This window comes from Thermomyces dupontii, assembly GCF_041956625.1.
Source record: "Thermomyces dupontii strain NRRL 2155 unplaced genomic scaffold VTN31scaffold_1, whole genome shotgun sequence".
NCBI classification, from domain to species: domain Eukaryota; kingdom Fungi; phylum Ascomycota; class Eurotiomycetes; order Eurotiales; family Trichocomaceae; genus Thermomyces; species Thermomyces dupontii.
The window spans coordinates 3,944,807-3,961,048 of NW_027192307.1; the positions used below are offsets into that span (position 1 = coordinate 3,944,807).

General features: G+C 54.8%; 7 protein-coding genes across 7 annotated transcripts; 4 read left to right on the forward strand and 3 right to left on the reverse strand.

The window, feature by feature from the left end:
- Positions 1 to 216: 216 nt before the first annotated feature.
- On the forward strand, positions 217 to 1,806 carry VTN31DRAFT_1487 (uncharacterized protein; the record flags this gene model as incomplete). Its single annotated transcript, XM_069401549.1, has 1 exon — positions 217 to 1,806. One exon carries the CDS (start codon positions 217 to 219, stop codon positions 1,804 to 1,806), a length of 1,590 nt encoding a protein of 529 aa, XP_069264343.1.
- Positions 1,807 to 1,930: 124 nt separating this feature from the next.
- Positions 1,931 to 2,671, reverse strand: VTN31DRAFT_1488 (uncharacterized protein; the record flags this gene model as incomplete). The annotated part of the gene is made up of 1 exon (XM_069401550.1): positions 1,931 to 2,671. One exon carries the CDS (start codon positions 2,669 to 2,671, stop codon positions 1,931 to 1,933), a length of 741 nt encoding a protein of 246 aa, XP_069264344.1.
- Positions 2,672 to 3,024: 353 nt separating this feature from the next.
- On the forward strand, positions 3,025 to 3,986 carry VTN31DRAFT_1489 (uncharacterized protein; the record flags this gene model as incomplete). The annotated part of the gene is made up of 2 exons (XM_069401551.1): positions 3,025 to 3,160; positions 3,226 to 3,986. The coding sequence occupies 2 exons, from the start codon at positions 3,025 to 3,027 to the stop codon at positions 3,984 to 3,986; spliced, it is 897 nt and encodes a 298-aa protein (XP_069264345.1).
- Positions 3,987 to 4,690: 704 nt separating this feature from the next.
- On the forward strand, positions 4,691 to 6,922 carry VTN31DRAFT_1490 (uncharacterized protein; the record flags this gene model as incomplete). Its single annotated transcript, XM_069401553.1, has 5 exons — positions 4,691 to 5,192; positions 5,309 to 5,764; positions 5,821 to 6,587; positions 6,645 to 6,706; positions 6,760 to 6,922. 5 exons carry the CDS (start codon positions 4,691 to 4,693, stop codon positions 6,920 to 6,922), a joined length of 1,950 nt encoding a protein of 649 aa, XP_069264346.1.
- Positions 6,923 to 8,008: 1,086 nt separating this feature from the next.
- Positions 8,009 to 10,009, reverse strand: VTN31DRAFT_1491 (uncharacterized protein; the record flags this gene model as incomplete). Its single annotated transcript, XM_069401554.1, has 9 exons — positions 8,009 to 8,322; positions 8,388 to 8,606; positions 8,670 to 8,944; positions 9,002 to 9,309; positions 9,366 to 9,527; positions 9,581 to 9,616; positions 9,672 to 9,691; positions 9,760 to 9,844; positions 9,908 to 10,009. The coding sequence occupies 9 exons, from the start codon at positions 10,007 to 10,009 to the stop codon at positions 8,009 to 8,011; spliced, it is 1,521 nt and encodes a 506-aa protein (XP_069264347.1).
- Positions 10,010 to 10,536: 527 nt separating this feature from the next.
- On the forward strand, positions 10,537 to 12,847 carry VTN31DRAFT_1492 (uncharacterized protein; the record flags this gene model as incomplete). Its single annotated transcript, XM_069401555.1, has 3 exons — positions 10,537 to 10,672; positions 10,749 to 11,052; positions 11,104 to 12,847. The coding sequence occupies 3 exons, from the start codon at positions 10,537 to 10,539 to the stop codon at positions 12,845 to 12,847; spliced, it is 2,184 nt and encodes a 727-aa protein (XP_069264348.1).
- Positions 12,848 to 13,959: 1,112 nt separating this feature from the next.
- Positions 13,960 to 15,883, reverse strand: VTN31DRAFT_1493 (uncharacterized protein; the record flags this gene model as incomplete). The annotated part of the gene is made up of 2 exons (XM_069401556.1): positions 13,960 to 14,340; positions 14,402 to 15,883. The coding sequence occupies 2 exons, from the start codon at positions 15,881 to 15,883 to the stop codon at positions 13,960 to 13,962; spliced, it is 1,863 nt and encodes a 620-aa protein (XP_069264349.1).
- Between the last annotated feature and the right edge of the window lie 359 nt (positions 15,884 to 16,242).

A 16,242-nucleotide genomic window follows, 5' to 3' on the forward strand; every position in this document is an offset into this window, starting at 1 on the left:
CCGCATTGAGTCCAATATGATAGCCTGAAGTTCCGTCCGGACCCTCTTGCCTGAGGAATTAAACGAGTCAGATCCGAGCTCCGACAGGGCGGAGCCAACCTCCAACAATCAACTCTCCTAGACATCATACCACCATGAGAAGGATGCTCCCATAATAATAGCCCTTTCGTCCTCTGAATCCTCACTAGTTGTAGCTGGCTGGTGAGACTGAACAAAATGGCCCCCCGTCGAACAGCCATTACTACGGCACAAAAGGCCGCGCTCCGCGCACGACGGAGACAGCAACCGAACGCTTCGCTCAAGCAATTGGCCGAATGGTTCCTGGGCGAATACGGGCATCGACTCTCCTCTTCGTCCATCTCGGAGATTCTCTCGGCGCGGTACAACCACCTCGATGGCGAGTTGACCGAGCAGCAAGCCAACGCCAAGCGCCTGCGTCCAAAGCGCTGGCCCGAGCTGGAAAGCGCATTGAATCAGTGGATCCAGGCCGCGGAACCGCAGATGGTCGTGACGGAGGACATGATCCGGGAGAAGGCGCAGTTCTACTGGAACAATATCCCCGCGTACCGGGGCAAGGAAATGCCGGTGTTCAGCAGCAATTGGATCTCCCGCCTGCAGCAGCGAAAGACGGTCCGAGAGCAGAAGCAGCAAAAGCAACAAACTGAACAACAGCAGGGCAATGAAGATGAGAACTACGCGGCGCAGGTGCTTGCCGTCCGCGAAACGTTGAGTAAGTTTAGCCCAAGGGATATCTTCAGTTGCGGGGAGGCCTCTCTTTTTTGGAAGCAGATGCCAGACCGAGGCCTTTCGACGCGCAGTTTGCCGGGTGTGACGGGCCAACGCCCGCGTATCTCAGCATTGTTTTGCTGCAATGCCGACGGATCGCAGAAGCTGTCGCCGTGGTTCGTTGGAATGGCGAAGCAACCCCGTGCGTTCAGTGCGGCAGGGGTGCGCGTTGAGAACCTCGGCCTTTGCTGGCGTGCCAATGGGAAAGGCTGGGTGAGCCCGCAGATTTTCGAAGAATGGCTGCGATGGTTCGACGCGTCCATGCACGGCCGGCAGGTCGCTCTGTTGCTGGATCACTACTCGGTCCATCAAGCGGCCGTTCACCGCGTCACTTCGAGCAACTTCCCTCTACAGAATACCAACATCATCTGGCTTCCCCGGAGCTCCGCAGGTCGGACTCAGCCTCTTGATCAGGGGATTATCAGCACGTGGAAGACCACTTGGAAGCACAAGTGGATTCGCTACATTGTCAACGAATTCGACAAAGGCCATGATCCGGTAGTCACGATGAATGTCCTCAAGGCCGTCCGATGGGCCGTTGGGGCATGGCAGCGGGACATCACAACCGACATAATCCAGTTTTGCTTCCAAAAAGCCCTATCCACGGAGCGTTTGCACCCCTCCTCTGACTCTCAGCCCGTCCTCGCGGAGATCTCGCAGGCTCTCATCGGGCTTCAGCTGCCAGCACGAATCAAGGACCCCATGGACGTGGCCAACTTCGTCAACCCGGCCGATGAAATCGTGCAGGACAACCTCGAGGAGCTTGACGATCTCATTCTCTCCCAGTTTCGGCCCGAGGAAGAACATGATGATGACCAGGTTGTGGAAGAACTGCCCCACATCTCGCACAAGGAGGCACTCGACGCGCTGGAGAAGCTCCGTCTGTACGAGGAGCAGCAGGCGGACGGCGACGCGCAGTTGATTCTGGAGCTGTATCGTCTCGAGTCGGTGATCAAGAGGCGGACGTTTGTGGGGTTGGAGCAGACGGATATCAGGAATTACTTTAATATCATGGCTTGATCTGTGTCAACCTATTGCTCCGTTTATAAACACTGGGGAACTTACGGAAGGTTGTTATAACGAGAAATGGGCATCTCGTTATAGAATGGTCACTATCCAAGGGAACCTATATAGTACTGCACAACTATTCCTTCTCCATCATTCTCTTCTTGGGATTCCGCGGCAAGGCCTCTTGCCTCTTTCTCTCCTCAGGACTGATATCGTCGATATTTGTCCTGGACTGCTTCTGCTCGCTATCCTTGAGTTCATGGCCTGCCGTCGCAACGGCGAGAATCTCCTCCTCCAGCCCCGGAACATGCTCCCACTCGATCCCCGCCTCGCTCAGCATACGACAACCCTTGGACTCCCCGACAAACGTTGCCGGTTCCTTGACGCCAAAATAAACCTTATCAATGCCACCACCACCACCACGGCTTTTTTCTTCCTCCCCCTGCCGGCGACCACCGCGGCGGGTTTGGATGATCCGCTGCGCACACGGCGTGTTCCCCGATAATCGCTCCCCGCACGGTTCCATGGTTACATAGAGCAGCAACTTGCGGCCATCTTTGCGGCGCGGGTCTGCGGGGGATGGCAGGACATCCGCAACGCGGTCCTCCGGCACGGAATGCACCGCCGCGTAGTTGGCCAGGCAGCATTGCTCGGCGTGCGTGTTGCCCCGGAGTTCCAACGTATACCCCGTGGAGAGGATCGTGTCGTCCTCGGTGATGCGCTCCTCATCGCGGCGCAGGACGAGCATCGCGCCCACGCGGAAGTTGGTAGGTCGCGGAGGGGATTTCTCCGCGAGGGAGAGGCATTGGCGGATGTACTCGAGGTGTGCGGAAAAGGAGGGATTGGGTTTTCGGGGTTCGGCGGCGAAGGTCGTCATTGTCTTTTTTTTCTTCCTTTCAATCTGACTGTTTACAATCTGTCTGTCGCTGGGTTTGTTTGGCGGGGGATTTTAAGGGGTTGAGGGGTCTATGACATAATACGGGTACGATTAATCAGTTGACTACCTAAAATGTTAACTAGATCAGATTACGGAGTACATATTCTAGTTCTATCTATTTGGGCTTAGTTAACCTAGTGGCTTACTCGGATTTGGCACGACTTGGTCTAACTAAATACGGCAATCATTACGAAAATTCACCTTGGCTCGGGAACGCGTCCAGCACGCGCTTACAGTTGAGCATTGTAAGGATTTCGTGACCCAGGGAGCACTCATCCAACATTGACGAAATCATGTCTCACGATGAAAACTTGCCGGGCGAGCCGCCTGCCGAAATCAACCCTTACGAGGTGCTGGGGGTCGACGAGAAGGCCTCGGCCGATGAGATCAAATCCGCCTACCGCAAGAAGGCCCTGAAACATCACCCAGGTACTACCAATTCCATGAAAATCGGCCAGCACGGTGGCATCCAGCGGCGAAGCTGACCCCCCCAGATAAGGCGCCGCCAGATGTCAAGGAGGAAGCGAACAGGATGTTCCAAGAAATCGCGTTCGCGTACGCGATTCTGTCCGACGAGCGGCGCCGACGCCGGTACGACACCACGGGCAGCACATCCGAGTCGCTGCATCTGGACGACGATGATTTCGACTGGGCGGATTTTTTCCGAGAACAGTTTTCCAGCGTCGTGGACGTTTCGGCCATTGACAAGGTCAAGAAGGAGTACCAGGGCTCCGACGAGGAGCGACAAGACCTGCTGGCCGCGTTTGAGCAGTTCCAGGGCGACCTGGACAAAGTCTACGAGGTGGTCATGCTCAGCAATGTGCTCGATGACGATGAGCGATTCCGCGCCATAATCGACAAAGCCATTGCCGATGGCGAGGTGACGGCCTGGAAGAACTACACCGAGGAGCCGGAGAGCAAGCGCAAGAAGCGGGTCAAGCGCGCGCAGGAGGAAGCCAAGGAAGCCGAGAAACTGTCCAAGGAACTAGACGATCAAGCTGTGCGGAGTGGCGGAAAGAGCCGCAGGTCCAAGCCCGGCAAAGCCGATGATAATGCCCTGGCGGCCCTGATCCAGCAGCGGCAGCAAGCCCGAGCGGCGGACTTCTTTGACCGCCTCGAAGCCAAGTACGCGCCAAAAGGCAAGAAGCGGATGGCGCCAGAAGAGCCCCGGGAGGAAGCATTCGCTGAGGTTGCTGCCCGCAAGACCTCCAAGGGCAATGCTCGGTCTAGTAGGTCCAAGCGCTCGCGGGCGTGACTGTCGAATCATCTGTGATTGTGGATTTGTCATTTATTTCCATTAGGCTCGGCTACAGGGAGTTTGGGAAGGGAATGGATCATGGGTTTGTGTTAATGACATGTTGTTCGGTATAATGAAATTAATTAAATGAGACCTTCTGTCCTTATCTCTTCTCTTCATCTGGTCAACGCGTGTGGAGAGAATGGCAATGCCTCAGGCCTCGACGAGTTTATGACTCCTCATCCCAGATCACATGAAAGAATACTCAGCGCTGCCCGGTGCTCCTTCCTAATCCTAATGATGATGCCGAGACTCGGATTGGGAGGCTCCTTCCTTACCTACCCCACGATCCAGTGATTTTGCAGGGAAGGAGCTATGGCCATGCTCTTTCCTTCTTCCTCCTAGGAGCATTCCAGGCTGAGAGAAGGAAGGAACAAAGGGTGGGCACTTGCCTTTCAGGATCACAGGGGCAATTGGTGGTCATCGTCCATGTTCGCGTCAGCTTCAACGTTCAAGCACAGAACTACCTAATACCAGGTGAGTTCATCTAGCCCTGCAGGCCGATCCTGATGAGGCTGATGCATGGGGGGCTGCTGGTGCTGGCTGGGTTGGCCCAGTTGCGGCTTTTGGAGTGAGTGATTATTATTAAGAACGGGAGCTCCCGCCCCTGGCTGAACCTGATCCCATCAGAACCACATCCTGCATCAACACACCCGCCCGCCATGTCCCAGGATTCATCGAGCGTGTCGCGGCGTCTTTCCTTGAGGATGTCGCTGGACCAGGCGCTGGAAGAGGAGCGCCGGGAGCTACTGCGGTTGCTCGATAACCCGCCCAAGAAGAACCCGAGGGCCCAGCGCCGCACTAGCCCCGCTCCCGTCTCGCGGAGCATGCCGGACGGCCGCGAAGCTTCTTCGCAGCCCTCTTCATTAGCTTACGCTCGACATGGGTCCATTGCGGGCATCGGTGTGGGAATCAGCCCATCCACGTCCCGCCGTTCGTCTCTCGCCAGCCCCCTGAGTCCCCTGGCGAGTTCGTCGCCCTGGACCAACACGCCGCTCTCGGTCCTGGATTCGGATGATTTGGTGCCCGAACCCGAGCCGGATCGCCGCTCATCCGATTCGACTCTTAACCAGGTGAAGCCACCGAAGTTGGCGAGGAACAACAGAAGTAACAAGCCACCCGTCGACCTCTTCCGCAGCGCTCCCCACATCGCGCTCGGCGGCGGTACGTAAGATTTCTTGGAGCCCAAACGGCCAGACCCGTGAACCCATGATCCACACCACACCCACCCCCAGCCATACATATATGATTCTGATTACCAGTGATGACTAAATTGATAGTACCCGAGTCAGAACACCCTTCGGAAATTGTCCCGCCGAGGTCCAAAACCGTGCACTCTTTGCGGTCTCCCGCAAGAGCCTCCGACCAAGACTTGATCGTACCTGACGAAGAGGTCAATATGGATCAGAAGGGACCGTCCTCTAGCCTGTCGTCGGTATTAAAGGAGAATAACAACAGCCGCGAAGACGTCCGCCTGGCCAAAGACAAAGTGGAGAGCGCAGATGAGAATTCAGAGTATGCGGAGACGACCGAAGACGACGACGATGATAGCAGCTCTGAGGATGACATTCGACGGGGACCGGTGAAGCCGCGCGGGAGGAGCAAAAAGGCAGACCCCGCGCCCGAACCGCCGCCTGGTGGTTGGAGCGGAAAGCGAGGACCGGGGCCGGCGCCGTCGTCTCCCAGCCCGGCGCGGAGAGGCGCCCTGGACCTATTCCACGAATTACAGGAAGAGAGTGCGTCCATTCCCTGTGGCTCCTTGAACCGTTCCTGGCTGACAATTCTGCCCGAGGCGAGTTGATGGCTCCCCCTCGCCGTGGCAGACGGAGATCCGTACTTTCGCCGGGACCAAGAAGAACCTCTGTGCATCCCAACACCAACTTCGATAACAATACATCGGCCTTCAACACGCCGGTGGGCTCCGATGACGAAGCCAACCTATCCGACATCAAGCAGGCCCAGAACCTCAGCATCTACATGTCCTCGGTGGACAACAGCATTCCTTGCCGGGCCATTCGTACAATCATCCGCGGGGACTTCCCTCGCTTCCAACAAGAGGCTGCAGAGGGTAAGCGACGGCAACGCAAGTATCTGGTGGCTACGGATCTGAGCGAGGAGTCCGTGTATGCGTTGGAATGGACCATCGGAACGATCCTTCGCGACGGAGACACGCTGTTTGCGGTCTATGCAATTGCGGACGACAGCGCGGGCGCGGTCGAGTTGGATAACTCTGTGCAGATTGGCGATGGCGCCAAGGTGATGCAAGACACAACAGACGTTGTAGGCAAGCAAACAGAGAAGACCGCACTGCGGTCACAAGGGTCCAGCAGTCTGATTCCACACGCGCTGGCAGCGTACTTTGGGTCTGATAGCAAGAGCGGCTCGCGCAGTAGTTCAGCTGATACGAGGGCGTTGTCCAGGGCCGAGGCGGAGCGAGCCCGGGCCATTGAAGACATTTCTCAGACCTGCGTTCGCCTGCTACGGAAGACGATGTTACAGGTGCGCGTGGCGGTGGAGGCCATCCATTGCAAGAGTCCAAAACATTTGTTGACTGAAGCTGTGAGTTGGCCATTTGAATGGCCCCGCAAAAACGAGATGCTAATCGTTACTTGCCAGATTGATGGTTTAGAGCCAACCATGGTTATCTTAGGCTCTCGAGGACGAAGTGCGCTGAAGGGGTAGGTGATGCCGACCGAACGGGGCTGTGTTGCAAGCTAATTCTGGAGTGAAGGGTACTGCTAGGTTCTTTTAGCAACTACATCGTGATGAAATCGTCAGTACCGGTAATGGTTGCACGCAAGAAGCTCAAGAAACATTCCAAAAAAACATGTCATGTGAGGTTGTCCAACAATCTTACAACGCCGAGGAGTTTGGCCATGGCGAAGGTGGATTGAGTACTCGGTCTGGCGTTCCGGTCTCGTTTTTTCTTTGCTGTTTTGTTTTTACGACTTTGACGCTGATATCTTTGGTGTTTGCGGGAGCCTGGAAGCAAAACGTCTTGATTGACGATGCATGAGCCATATGGATATGCGATGGCATGAGGACATGATCGTTCGGTGTACTAGATGTTGACAATAACCTTTCGGGTTCGAAGCTCTTCGTTCCCTTTTTCTATTCATCTCGTTTTTCACCATCCATTGCAAGCTGATAACTCCCGATGGATGGATTGGTCTGGTCTGGGTACAGACGGGGAAGTGACTTAAAACCGCACTCTCGTGAAACGAATAGCTGAATTCTAATTAAACCCAGCACGACTCACTCCATTGCATTCTATCTCAATCGGTGAACATCAAACGATTGAGGTAAAGGAGCTGCCTGCCATATGGGGGCGCTTTGGAATGGACTTTAAAAACCCGTTCTACAAACAGTATCTGCACCAGAATTCTCGCCAAGGCTTTTTTTCACTGTCTTTTCTTCTGCCCCTGCTCCTCACTTATTGTCAATCAGCAGATCAGATGTTTGACCATGTGAAATCCTCGTTGACTTGGAAGGTATGAAACAGGTTAACAGGACGTGTTCAGTAGGGGGGGGAGAGAGAAATCGAGTGAGATTGTAAGCAACCCGAAACAACCCAAAGAAAAAAAAAAACCCCATAAAGACCAAAAAAGCCGCGGCCTTCAAGCAACCGACAAGGAGGATACTGTTGTGCTGTATCAAAAACAAAGATTCCTCCCTCCATATGCGGATGGATCTCGACCGTCTGAACATCATGGGGGGTGTGCTGCGCTTTCGCTTACTGTATGGATGGTAACCAAACTACAGTATAACCGAACTTTCTACTACGAACCGAAAAATCCGAAAGAACTTAAAAGACTGGAACTCGAGGAACTGTCTCTATCTTCTCTTTCAAATCGAATTGGGCTTCGTGGGCTCCGTGGGCTCCGGTCCCGGGTACCACGCTAGGCAAACCCAAACAAGTTAATCAACAATCATTATTTATCTCCCAAGGACAAAGAACAGGAACAGAACAGAACAGGAAATCATGCATCAATCAAACTTGCCTCCTGTTGCTGTTGCTGCTGCTGGTTGCTGTCGGTGGTATCCTTGTTGGACTTGCGGGGCTTGGTGCCCGCGCGGGCGTAGAACTCGTCGAGGATCTTCTTTGGGATCCGGTTGAGGAGTTCCTTGGGGTAGATCCGGAGCAGGCCCCATGCGATGTCGAGGGATTCGTAGATGGAGCGGGATTCGTAAGGGCCCTGGCTGATGAAGGTGCGCTCGAACTTGTCGAGGAATTCGAGCGAGAGCTTGTCTTCGGCGGAGAGGGCCTCCTCGCCGACGACAGCTTTCATGGCCGCTGTTGTTCCGGGTTAATCGTTGTCGTAAGGCAGAAGAGGAGGGAATAATAAAGGAAGATCATACCGGCATCACGGCCAATGGCATATTTGGCGTAGAGTTGGTTCGAGACATCCGCGTGGTCCTTCCGTGTCCGTCCCTCGCCAATGGCAGACTTCATCAGCCGTGACAGGGACGGCAGCACGTTGATTGGCGGGTAAATGCCCTTGTTGTGCAGTTGACGGTCGACGAAGATCTGCCCCTCAGTGATGTAGCCAGTCAAGTCCGGAATGGGATGGGTAATATCTGTTGATTCGAATCAGCATAACACATTCCCGTCGACTATTGATCACACTTCCGGGGATGTACCCTCGTTCGGCATCGTCAAGATAGGAATCTGCGTGATGGATCCATTCCGGCCCTCAACACGTCCAGCGCGCTCATACAGCGTCGACAAGTCAGTGTACATGTAACCGGGGTATCCACGTCGTCCAGGCACTTCTTCCCGTGCAGCGGACACCTCGCGGAGAGCATCGCAGTACGCCGACAAGTCTGTCATGATAACCAGGACGTGCTTCTCCAGCTGATAAGCATAGTACTCTGCTGTCGTCAGGGCAAGGCGCGGGGTGATGATACGCTCGATACTGGACATCCGTCAGCCACACACCTTTTCTAGAGCCAAGAATTAAGAGAGCGCCTACGTCGGGTCGTTGGCCAAGTTCAGGAACAGCGTGACACGCTCCATGCTGCCGTTCTCCTCGAAGTCGCGCGTGAAGAACCGGGCGGTTTCCTGGTTGACACCCATAGCTGCGAAGACAATGGAGAAGTTATCCTCGTGGCCGTCTTGGACATCCTTCTTAACCAGGCCGGCTTGACGGCAGATCTGCGCGGCAATCTCATTGTGCGGTAGACCGGCAGACGAGAAGATGGGAATCTTTTGGCCTCGAGCGATCGAGTTCATCGTGTCGATCGCCGAGATGCCAGTCGAGATCATTTCCTCTGGGTACACCTATTTGTCGATTTTTAATACTGCGCCCTTCTGAAAGAGGCACCGGCGTGTCTTACTCGCGAGTATGGGTTGATTGGACTGCCGTTGATGTCGAGGTAATCCTCCGCCAACACCTTGGGTCCCTTGTCGATCGGGCGGCCTGATCCGTCAAAGATACGTCCCAGCATATCTTCCGAAACCCCCAGCTTCAAGCTGTGCCCTGTGAACTCGACTTTTGTCTGCACAAGTCAGATCTTGATTTTCTTGAAAGCCGCGTCACTCTGCCTCATACCTTCTTCACATCGATACCAGGCGTGCCTTCGAACACCTGCGGCAACCTGTCAACGTCTATGCGCCAATACTGAAAGGATCGATCTCCGTACCTGAACGACGGCACGGTTACCTGAACAAATTACCCATTAGCACAAGTCCAATCGATCATGCCCCGCAACAAGTCTAGCAGCCACCTACCTCTAGCCTCCAGAACCTGTCCAGACCGCTCCGAGCCATCGGGGAGTGTCAACGACACAATCTCGTTGTACCGGGGAAATTTGACCTGACAGATAATGCCCGTCAGCATGCTTCTACCTGGGCCTCCTCACTCGATATAGCATCGTACATTGTCCAAGATGACCAGCGGTCCGTTCACACCTCCGATGGTATTGTACCGGATACGGGGTTTGATCGAGGTCATACGAGGATCGAGCAGTCCCGGAGCCATGGTGACAGATACGCCCTCGACCGCGCGCAATTCTGAAGACAGGGAAAAGGATGCGCGGTGTACTGCCTAAGATGTTGACTGTGACCGGAATGTGCCTGCTTGTCCGGTGCTCGTATGGTCGCTGGCAGCGGGCGGAGGAGCACCTTAGATTACCTAAGCTTTTCGCAGCTTGCTGCGTTACTTACCGTACGGACTTGCTTGTAACTCGAAGGTAACTTCATTGTATCTTACGAGAGTTAGGGTGGCAAGCTCAACCTTATCTTATCAGTAAGTCACATGACCTGCCCGCCGATCGCGGAGGGACAGAATGACTCAAGCCGGTATGTTCGGCCAAAGTACCTTGGCTTTCTGATGTGAAGTAGTACAGTCAGATCTGTCGAGATTTCATTGCCTCGCTTCGCTCCTGTACAACAGTCTCTCCTTTCGGCTGGTGCCTTGTTTACCCTCCCTGTCAACCTTTTTACTCTTTTCGCCCGATATCAAGTCGTGCGTCCAATATTGGCGCGTTTCCTCATTCGTCGCCCGCCATGGACGGTATAAAGCAGACCTTTGAGAAATGCAAGCGGGAAAAGCGCGCTGCCTTGGTCACCTATGTCACGGCAGGATACCCGACGGTCGAGGAGTCTGTTGACATTCTCTTGGCCCTTGAGAATGGAGGAGCGGGTATGCAATTGATCATCTTTTCCTTGCAGTCTTCAAAAAGAAGTGCGCTGACCGTGGAATCGTGCCGGTTCTGTAGACATCATTGAGCTTGGACTGCCTTTTACCGATCCAATTGCGGATGGGCCAACAATTCAAAGGGCCAACACACAGGCCCTAGCCAATGGTGTCAATGTTGGAACAGTCCTGAACATGCTTCGCGAGGCGCGAAGGAGAGGCCTCAAGGCCCCGGTGCTGTTCATGGGTTACTACAATCCAGTACTCCAATATGGCGAGGAACGGATGCTCAATGACGCCAAAGACGCTGGAGCCAATGGATTTATCATCGTCGACCTGCCTCCCGAGGAGGCGGTGCGGTTCCGGAGCCTTTGCAATCAATCTGGGTAGGTCGTCCGGTTCCCTATGTGTGGGCCTTGGCTAATGTCCCTTGACAGACTGTCCTACGTGCCGTTGATTGCGCCGGCAACCTCAGAGTCTCGCATGAAGCTGCTTTGCAAGATCGCAGATTCCTTCATCTACGTAGTTTCCCGCATGGGTGTTACCGGAGTCACGGGAACTTTGAGTTCTGGCCTTCCCGAGTTTCTTGGACGAGTTCATAAGTACTCTGGAAACGTCCCGGCTGCGCTGGGATTTGGCGTTAGCACCAGGGAGCACTATTTGGCTGTCCAGGATATTTCAGAGGGCGTTGTGATTGGTAGTCAGATCATCAATGTCCTGCGCGAGGCGCCGGCGGGACAGGGGGCGTCCAAGGTTGAGGAGTTCGTTACTAGTGTGACGGGCCGGAAATTGGAGAGAGATGCAGCGGGCAACATCACCGGGGTGAAGACAGTTTTGGAAGTGGTTGAAAAGAAGATTCCGGAGACAAACGAGGCTCAGCCGACTGCAACAATCACCGACGGCGAAGTCGGTGCTAGCAGCACCGATGCGGGCCTGATGGACCAGATTGATGCTCTCAATTCCAAGGGGGATCCGGCGAACCAACCTTCTCGATTTGGAACGTTTGGCGGGCAATATGTTCCCGAGTCCCTGATGGACTGTCTGGCCCAACTCGAGAAAGGGTTTGAGGAGGCCCGGAATGACCCCAAGTTCTGGGAGGAATATCGCTCCTACTACTCCTACATGGGGCGGCCAAGCAAGCTTCATCTGGCCAGCCGCCTGACGGAGCACGTTGGCGGTGCCAACATCTGGCTCAAACGTGAAGACCTCAACCACACCGGTAGCCACAAGATCAACAATGCGTTGGGACAGGTGCTGCTGGCCCGGAGATTGGGCAAGACGAGGATCATTGCGGAAACCGGTGCGGGTCAGCACGGCGTGGCCACGGCGACGGTCTGTGCCAAGTTCGGCATGGAGTGCGTCATCTACATGGGTGCCGAGGACGTCCGGCGGCAAGCGCTGAACGTCTTCCGGATCAAGCTTCTGGGAGCGTCCGTGGTGGCAGTTGACGCGGGCAGCAAGACACTTCGCGACGCGGTCAACGAAGCGTTGCGCGCGTGGGTGACGGATCTCGACACGACGCACTACGTGATCGGCTCGGCGATCGGCCCGCACCCGTTCCCGACCATCGTCCGCACCTTCCAGTCCGTCATCGGCGAGGAGACGAAGCAGCAGATGCTGGAACTGACGGGCAAGCTGCCGGACGCCGTGGTGGCCTGCGTCGGCGGCGGCAGCAACGCGGTGGGCATGTTCTACCCGTTCTCCAACGAGCCGAGCGTGAAGCTGCTGGGCGTCGAGGCCGGCGGCGACGGTCTCGACACGAACCGCCACGCGGCGACCCTGACCAAGGGCTCCGCGGGCGTCCTGCACGGCGTGCGCACCTACATTCTGCAGGATCAGCACGGCATGATCACCGACACCCACTCCGTCTCCGCGGGCCTCGACTACCCGGGTGTGGGACCCGAGCTGAGCAACTGGAAGGAGACCAACCGCGCGACCTTCACGGCGGCCACGGACGCACAGGCCCTGGAAGGTTTCCGTCTGCTGTCGCAACTCGAGGGCATCATCCCGGCCCTCGAATCGTCCCACGCGGTCTACGGTGCCGTCCAGCTTGCAAAGACCATGAACAAGGACCAAAACATCGTCTTGAACCTCAGCGGTCGTGGCGACAAGGATGTGCAGAGCGTGGCCGAGGAGCTGCCACGGTTGGGTCCGCAGATTGGTTGGGATTTACGGTTCTAATAAAAGAAAGGAAAAAAAAAGGAAATCCAACTCAATGCAACATTCACTCCCTGAACCAATCCGGTCAAGCATTGCACCCGTTTTAATGGTTCAGATTTTGTCTTTCTCTCTGAAAGTTCATCTCGGTTTTCTCCATCAATCCAATCCAATCTCGGCGTATGTTTCGTGTCATTTCGTGGTGTGTTCAGGTTTCTCGGGGTGAAGAAAAGAAAAAAAGTCCAGGTCTATATATAGCTGTATTCAGCTAGAGATAGATGATATGACTAGCAAATGTCAATATCGGTGCAGATTGATCGAAAACTGATATTAGTCAAGCTTTCGGATTTTTCTCTATTCTCAGCATCCTGCCTTGTAAGATGTTGGTGTCTTGGAGGAATCGACCTTATACAATGGATCCTCTAGTGGAGGGAGAGGTACGAGCCGGCTCTTCTACCTCTACAAAGAATTCGAAAATAGGGTTCAACGTTCGCATTCCCACTGATTATTATTCACACATTAAGACATTCCTCCATGCCCTGGTCAACAGTAGCAGTTGATATATCAATCAACTTGGTTTCGAATCAAAACATCAAACCCATCCAAACGCCCAAAGAACTCCATAATGACAAGGCCAAAACCACACAAAACCATCCAAATACAGATTCCTCCCATGCCGTTTGATCCATGCAAAAAGGAATGACTGCGATGCAACGTCCACGCCATGCTCATGCAACAAGGAAGGACTGCAATCTATAAAGGGAGTGGCTGCAAATGCTCCCGATATGCGCGTCAAAATCTCAAAACCCTCCAAACAACAAATGCCAACCGAAAAATGATAAAGTAACACATCATACATATCGGGCGCATGCACATCGTAACGCGTAAGGAATGACATGACTCGTAACATAGAACCGTTAAGAGTTCCGGGGTATCACAACAAAGGACAGGAACCGATGCAATCGTCGGAGGGGTATCAAGGAGTGACCAGCATCCTTCTATGCAATAGCGCCAATGCAAAATGCGGGGTATAAGGAGTGACGTCGGAGAAACGTGGACGTAACTTCGTGACCTGGAGGAGAATATGGGAGGAAAATCGTGCCTGAATCAGAGAATCAAACAAACGCACAAAACGTCTAGCCCATGGTGTACGGGATTGTCGACATGTAATCAAACTCTGGCGCATTGGAGGTGCCGTTGGAGTCCCAGGAAAACGCGCCGTTCACCATCGCGGAAGTTGTCTGATAAGCCGGCTCGAACCCGACTGACGTGGCCATCGTCGAAACTGGCTGGTAGCTGGACACGGCGGGAGCAAGATCCACACTCGGTCCGTTTGGCATGTCCGAACTGTAGGTCGTCGCGCGCATATCCAGCGGGAACGCCGGGTTTGGCGATGCGTTCGACTCAGGCAGCGACTGTGGAGATGATCCGCGTTGGAAATCGAACCTCGCACCCTCCGCCGCCTGAGACGCATTCATGGTCGGGAGGGCGCTCGCCGTGGAGGAATAGCTTGCCGACTGTACCAGCAAGATTAGTACAATGCTCGATATGTGCCCGCAAGGGAACAGTGCCACTTACGTATTTGCCAATAATCTTCTTCAAGGCGTGCGACAAGATTTTCCAAGGGAACACCTTCACATCCTTCTCGATGTTTCGAGGCTTCGGTGCAGGGAAGCCCATGATGACCTTGAAGAATTCCTCGCTTTCCGGCTTCGCTTTGGAAACCGTAAGCGGTCGGAACCCTTCCAGGTTGCGCCGAATCCGATTTTTCTCCTCTACCGTGAAACGAACTCCAACCAGCGACTCGAGGAGGTAGATGGTATCGACACTGGTGACAAAACACTCGTCCTTCTCGTCCCAGTAGATGCAGCTGATACAGATGCTGTTTGGAGCCCGCTCCTCGGGAGTAACAGCCTTGAAATCTGCGTAGATTGTGCTGCCCTCCTGCGCGCGAGTAAACTGTACGAGCCGGCGCTTAGCGGCCTTCTCCTCGTCGCTCCAATCCTTGGCCATCGCGTCCAGATCGCCATTCAACTCGAGCACGGCTTTCGTCGGATACATGGCGTAGGGGTTGAACGAATTCGATTGGTTCAGCTGCATCGTGGACGTCCGGATCAACGTCGGGTTTTGCGGCTTAGGGGACACAGAAAGGGCGGGCGCTGGTGATGCCGCTGGCGAAGTACTGGTGCTTGGGCTCCATGAAGGTGTTAGAGACGAGGTCGACGGTGCCTGCGCTTCGGCCGCACTCGACGTGGGCAGATCATGCGACATGCCAGCTGAGGAGTCCAGCTTGTGTTGCACTGGGAACGAGGCCGTGGTGGACGGAGTAGGCAAGAAGGCCGAAACCGAGGCCGAGCGCTCGGTCATCGGTACAGCCATCTCATTTTCCGCCTTGACGGTCATCTCGTGGGCCGAATGGCGTTTGGCGGGGCGCAGAGAAGCATTTTCCGCGACATTAGACATGCGCCTTTTCCGAACATCACTGGCGGCACCAGGCTGTTCGAGTTGCTCATACGTGAAAACACCGGCCGCAAGGACAAGCGGACCTCCATTAGATGGCACGTCGATGACAACCATCAGTGGCACGTCAAGTGACGTCGACATTGTCTGAGCGAACGACGGCACATTGCACGACAGCGACAATGTGAAGGCAGCGTTCTGGATTGAAACCAGATTGACCGTACACTGGACTTGCGCCGAGCGGAATGACAGGAAGCAAGCGCGAGCGACTGAGGTAATGTCGTACTGCGAGGTGATGCGCACGACCACCTCCTTGCCCTCGGAGCCCGTTTGCGGAGTCACCGAAACAATTTCGGGCAACTCCATGGTCGACGAATCCTCCAGAAGCGACGGTTGGGGTTCAAAGGACTTGCCATTGGTGTAACCATTGGGCGGTACGTACGGGAGGCCATGGGCATCAGGGCTCCCCTGTCCGTCGACGGAGTGCGCAAAGGGAGAGCCGAGGTAAGTCGGCTGGCCGAGAGCATTGTCGCGGATGGCAAGCATCGGATTGACCAGAGCGCTGTCGGCACTCAGCGGCACTTTGGGGAACGCAGCCATGGACAGCATCGGATCCGATTTGGCCCAGAGGCCGTCGGCAAATACCTCCGCGAAAGACTCGTCTGGACCAGGAAAGTCGACAGACTCGTCAAATATTAATGGAGTGTGGAACTCCAGATTGAGCTGCGCAGGCAACGTTAGTTTGGCACTTTAATTCATGTTGGGGCAAGTAGCTTACCTGAACACTGTCCGGCGGTGAGTAAGCCAGCTTGACGGTGTTGAGAGAACAGAGCGAGGGTAGGTTTTTTGTTTTTTTGTTGTTTAGAAGCGAGCGAATGTGCAGCAGCGACGACGGAAAGACAGCAAAAAGTGACTTTCCGCGCGACCAATGTGGAAACGAACGACGTTCGAAGACTGCG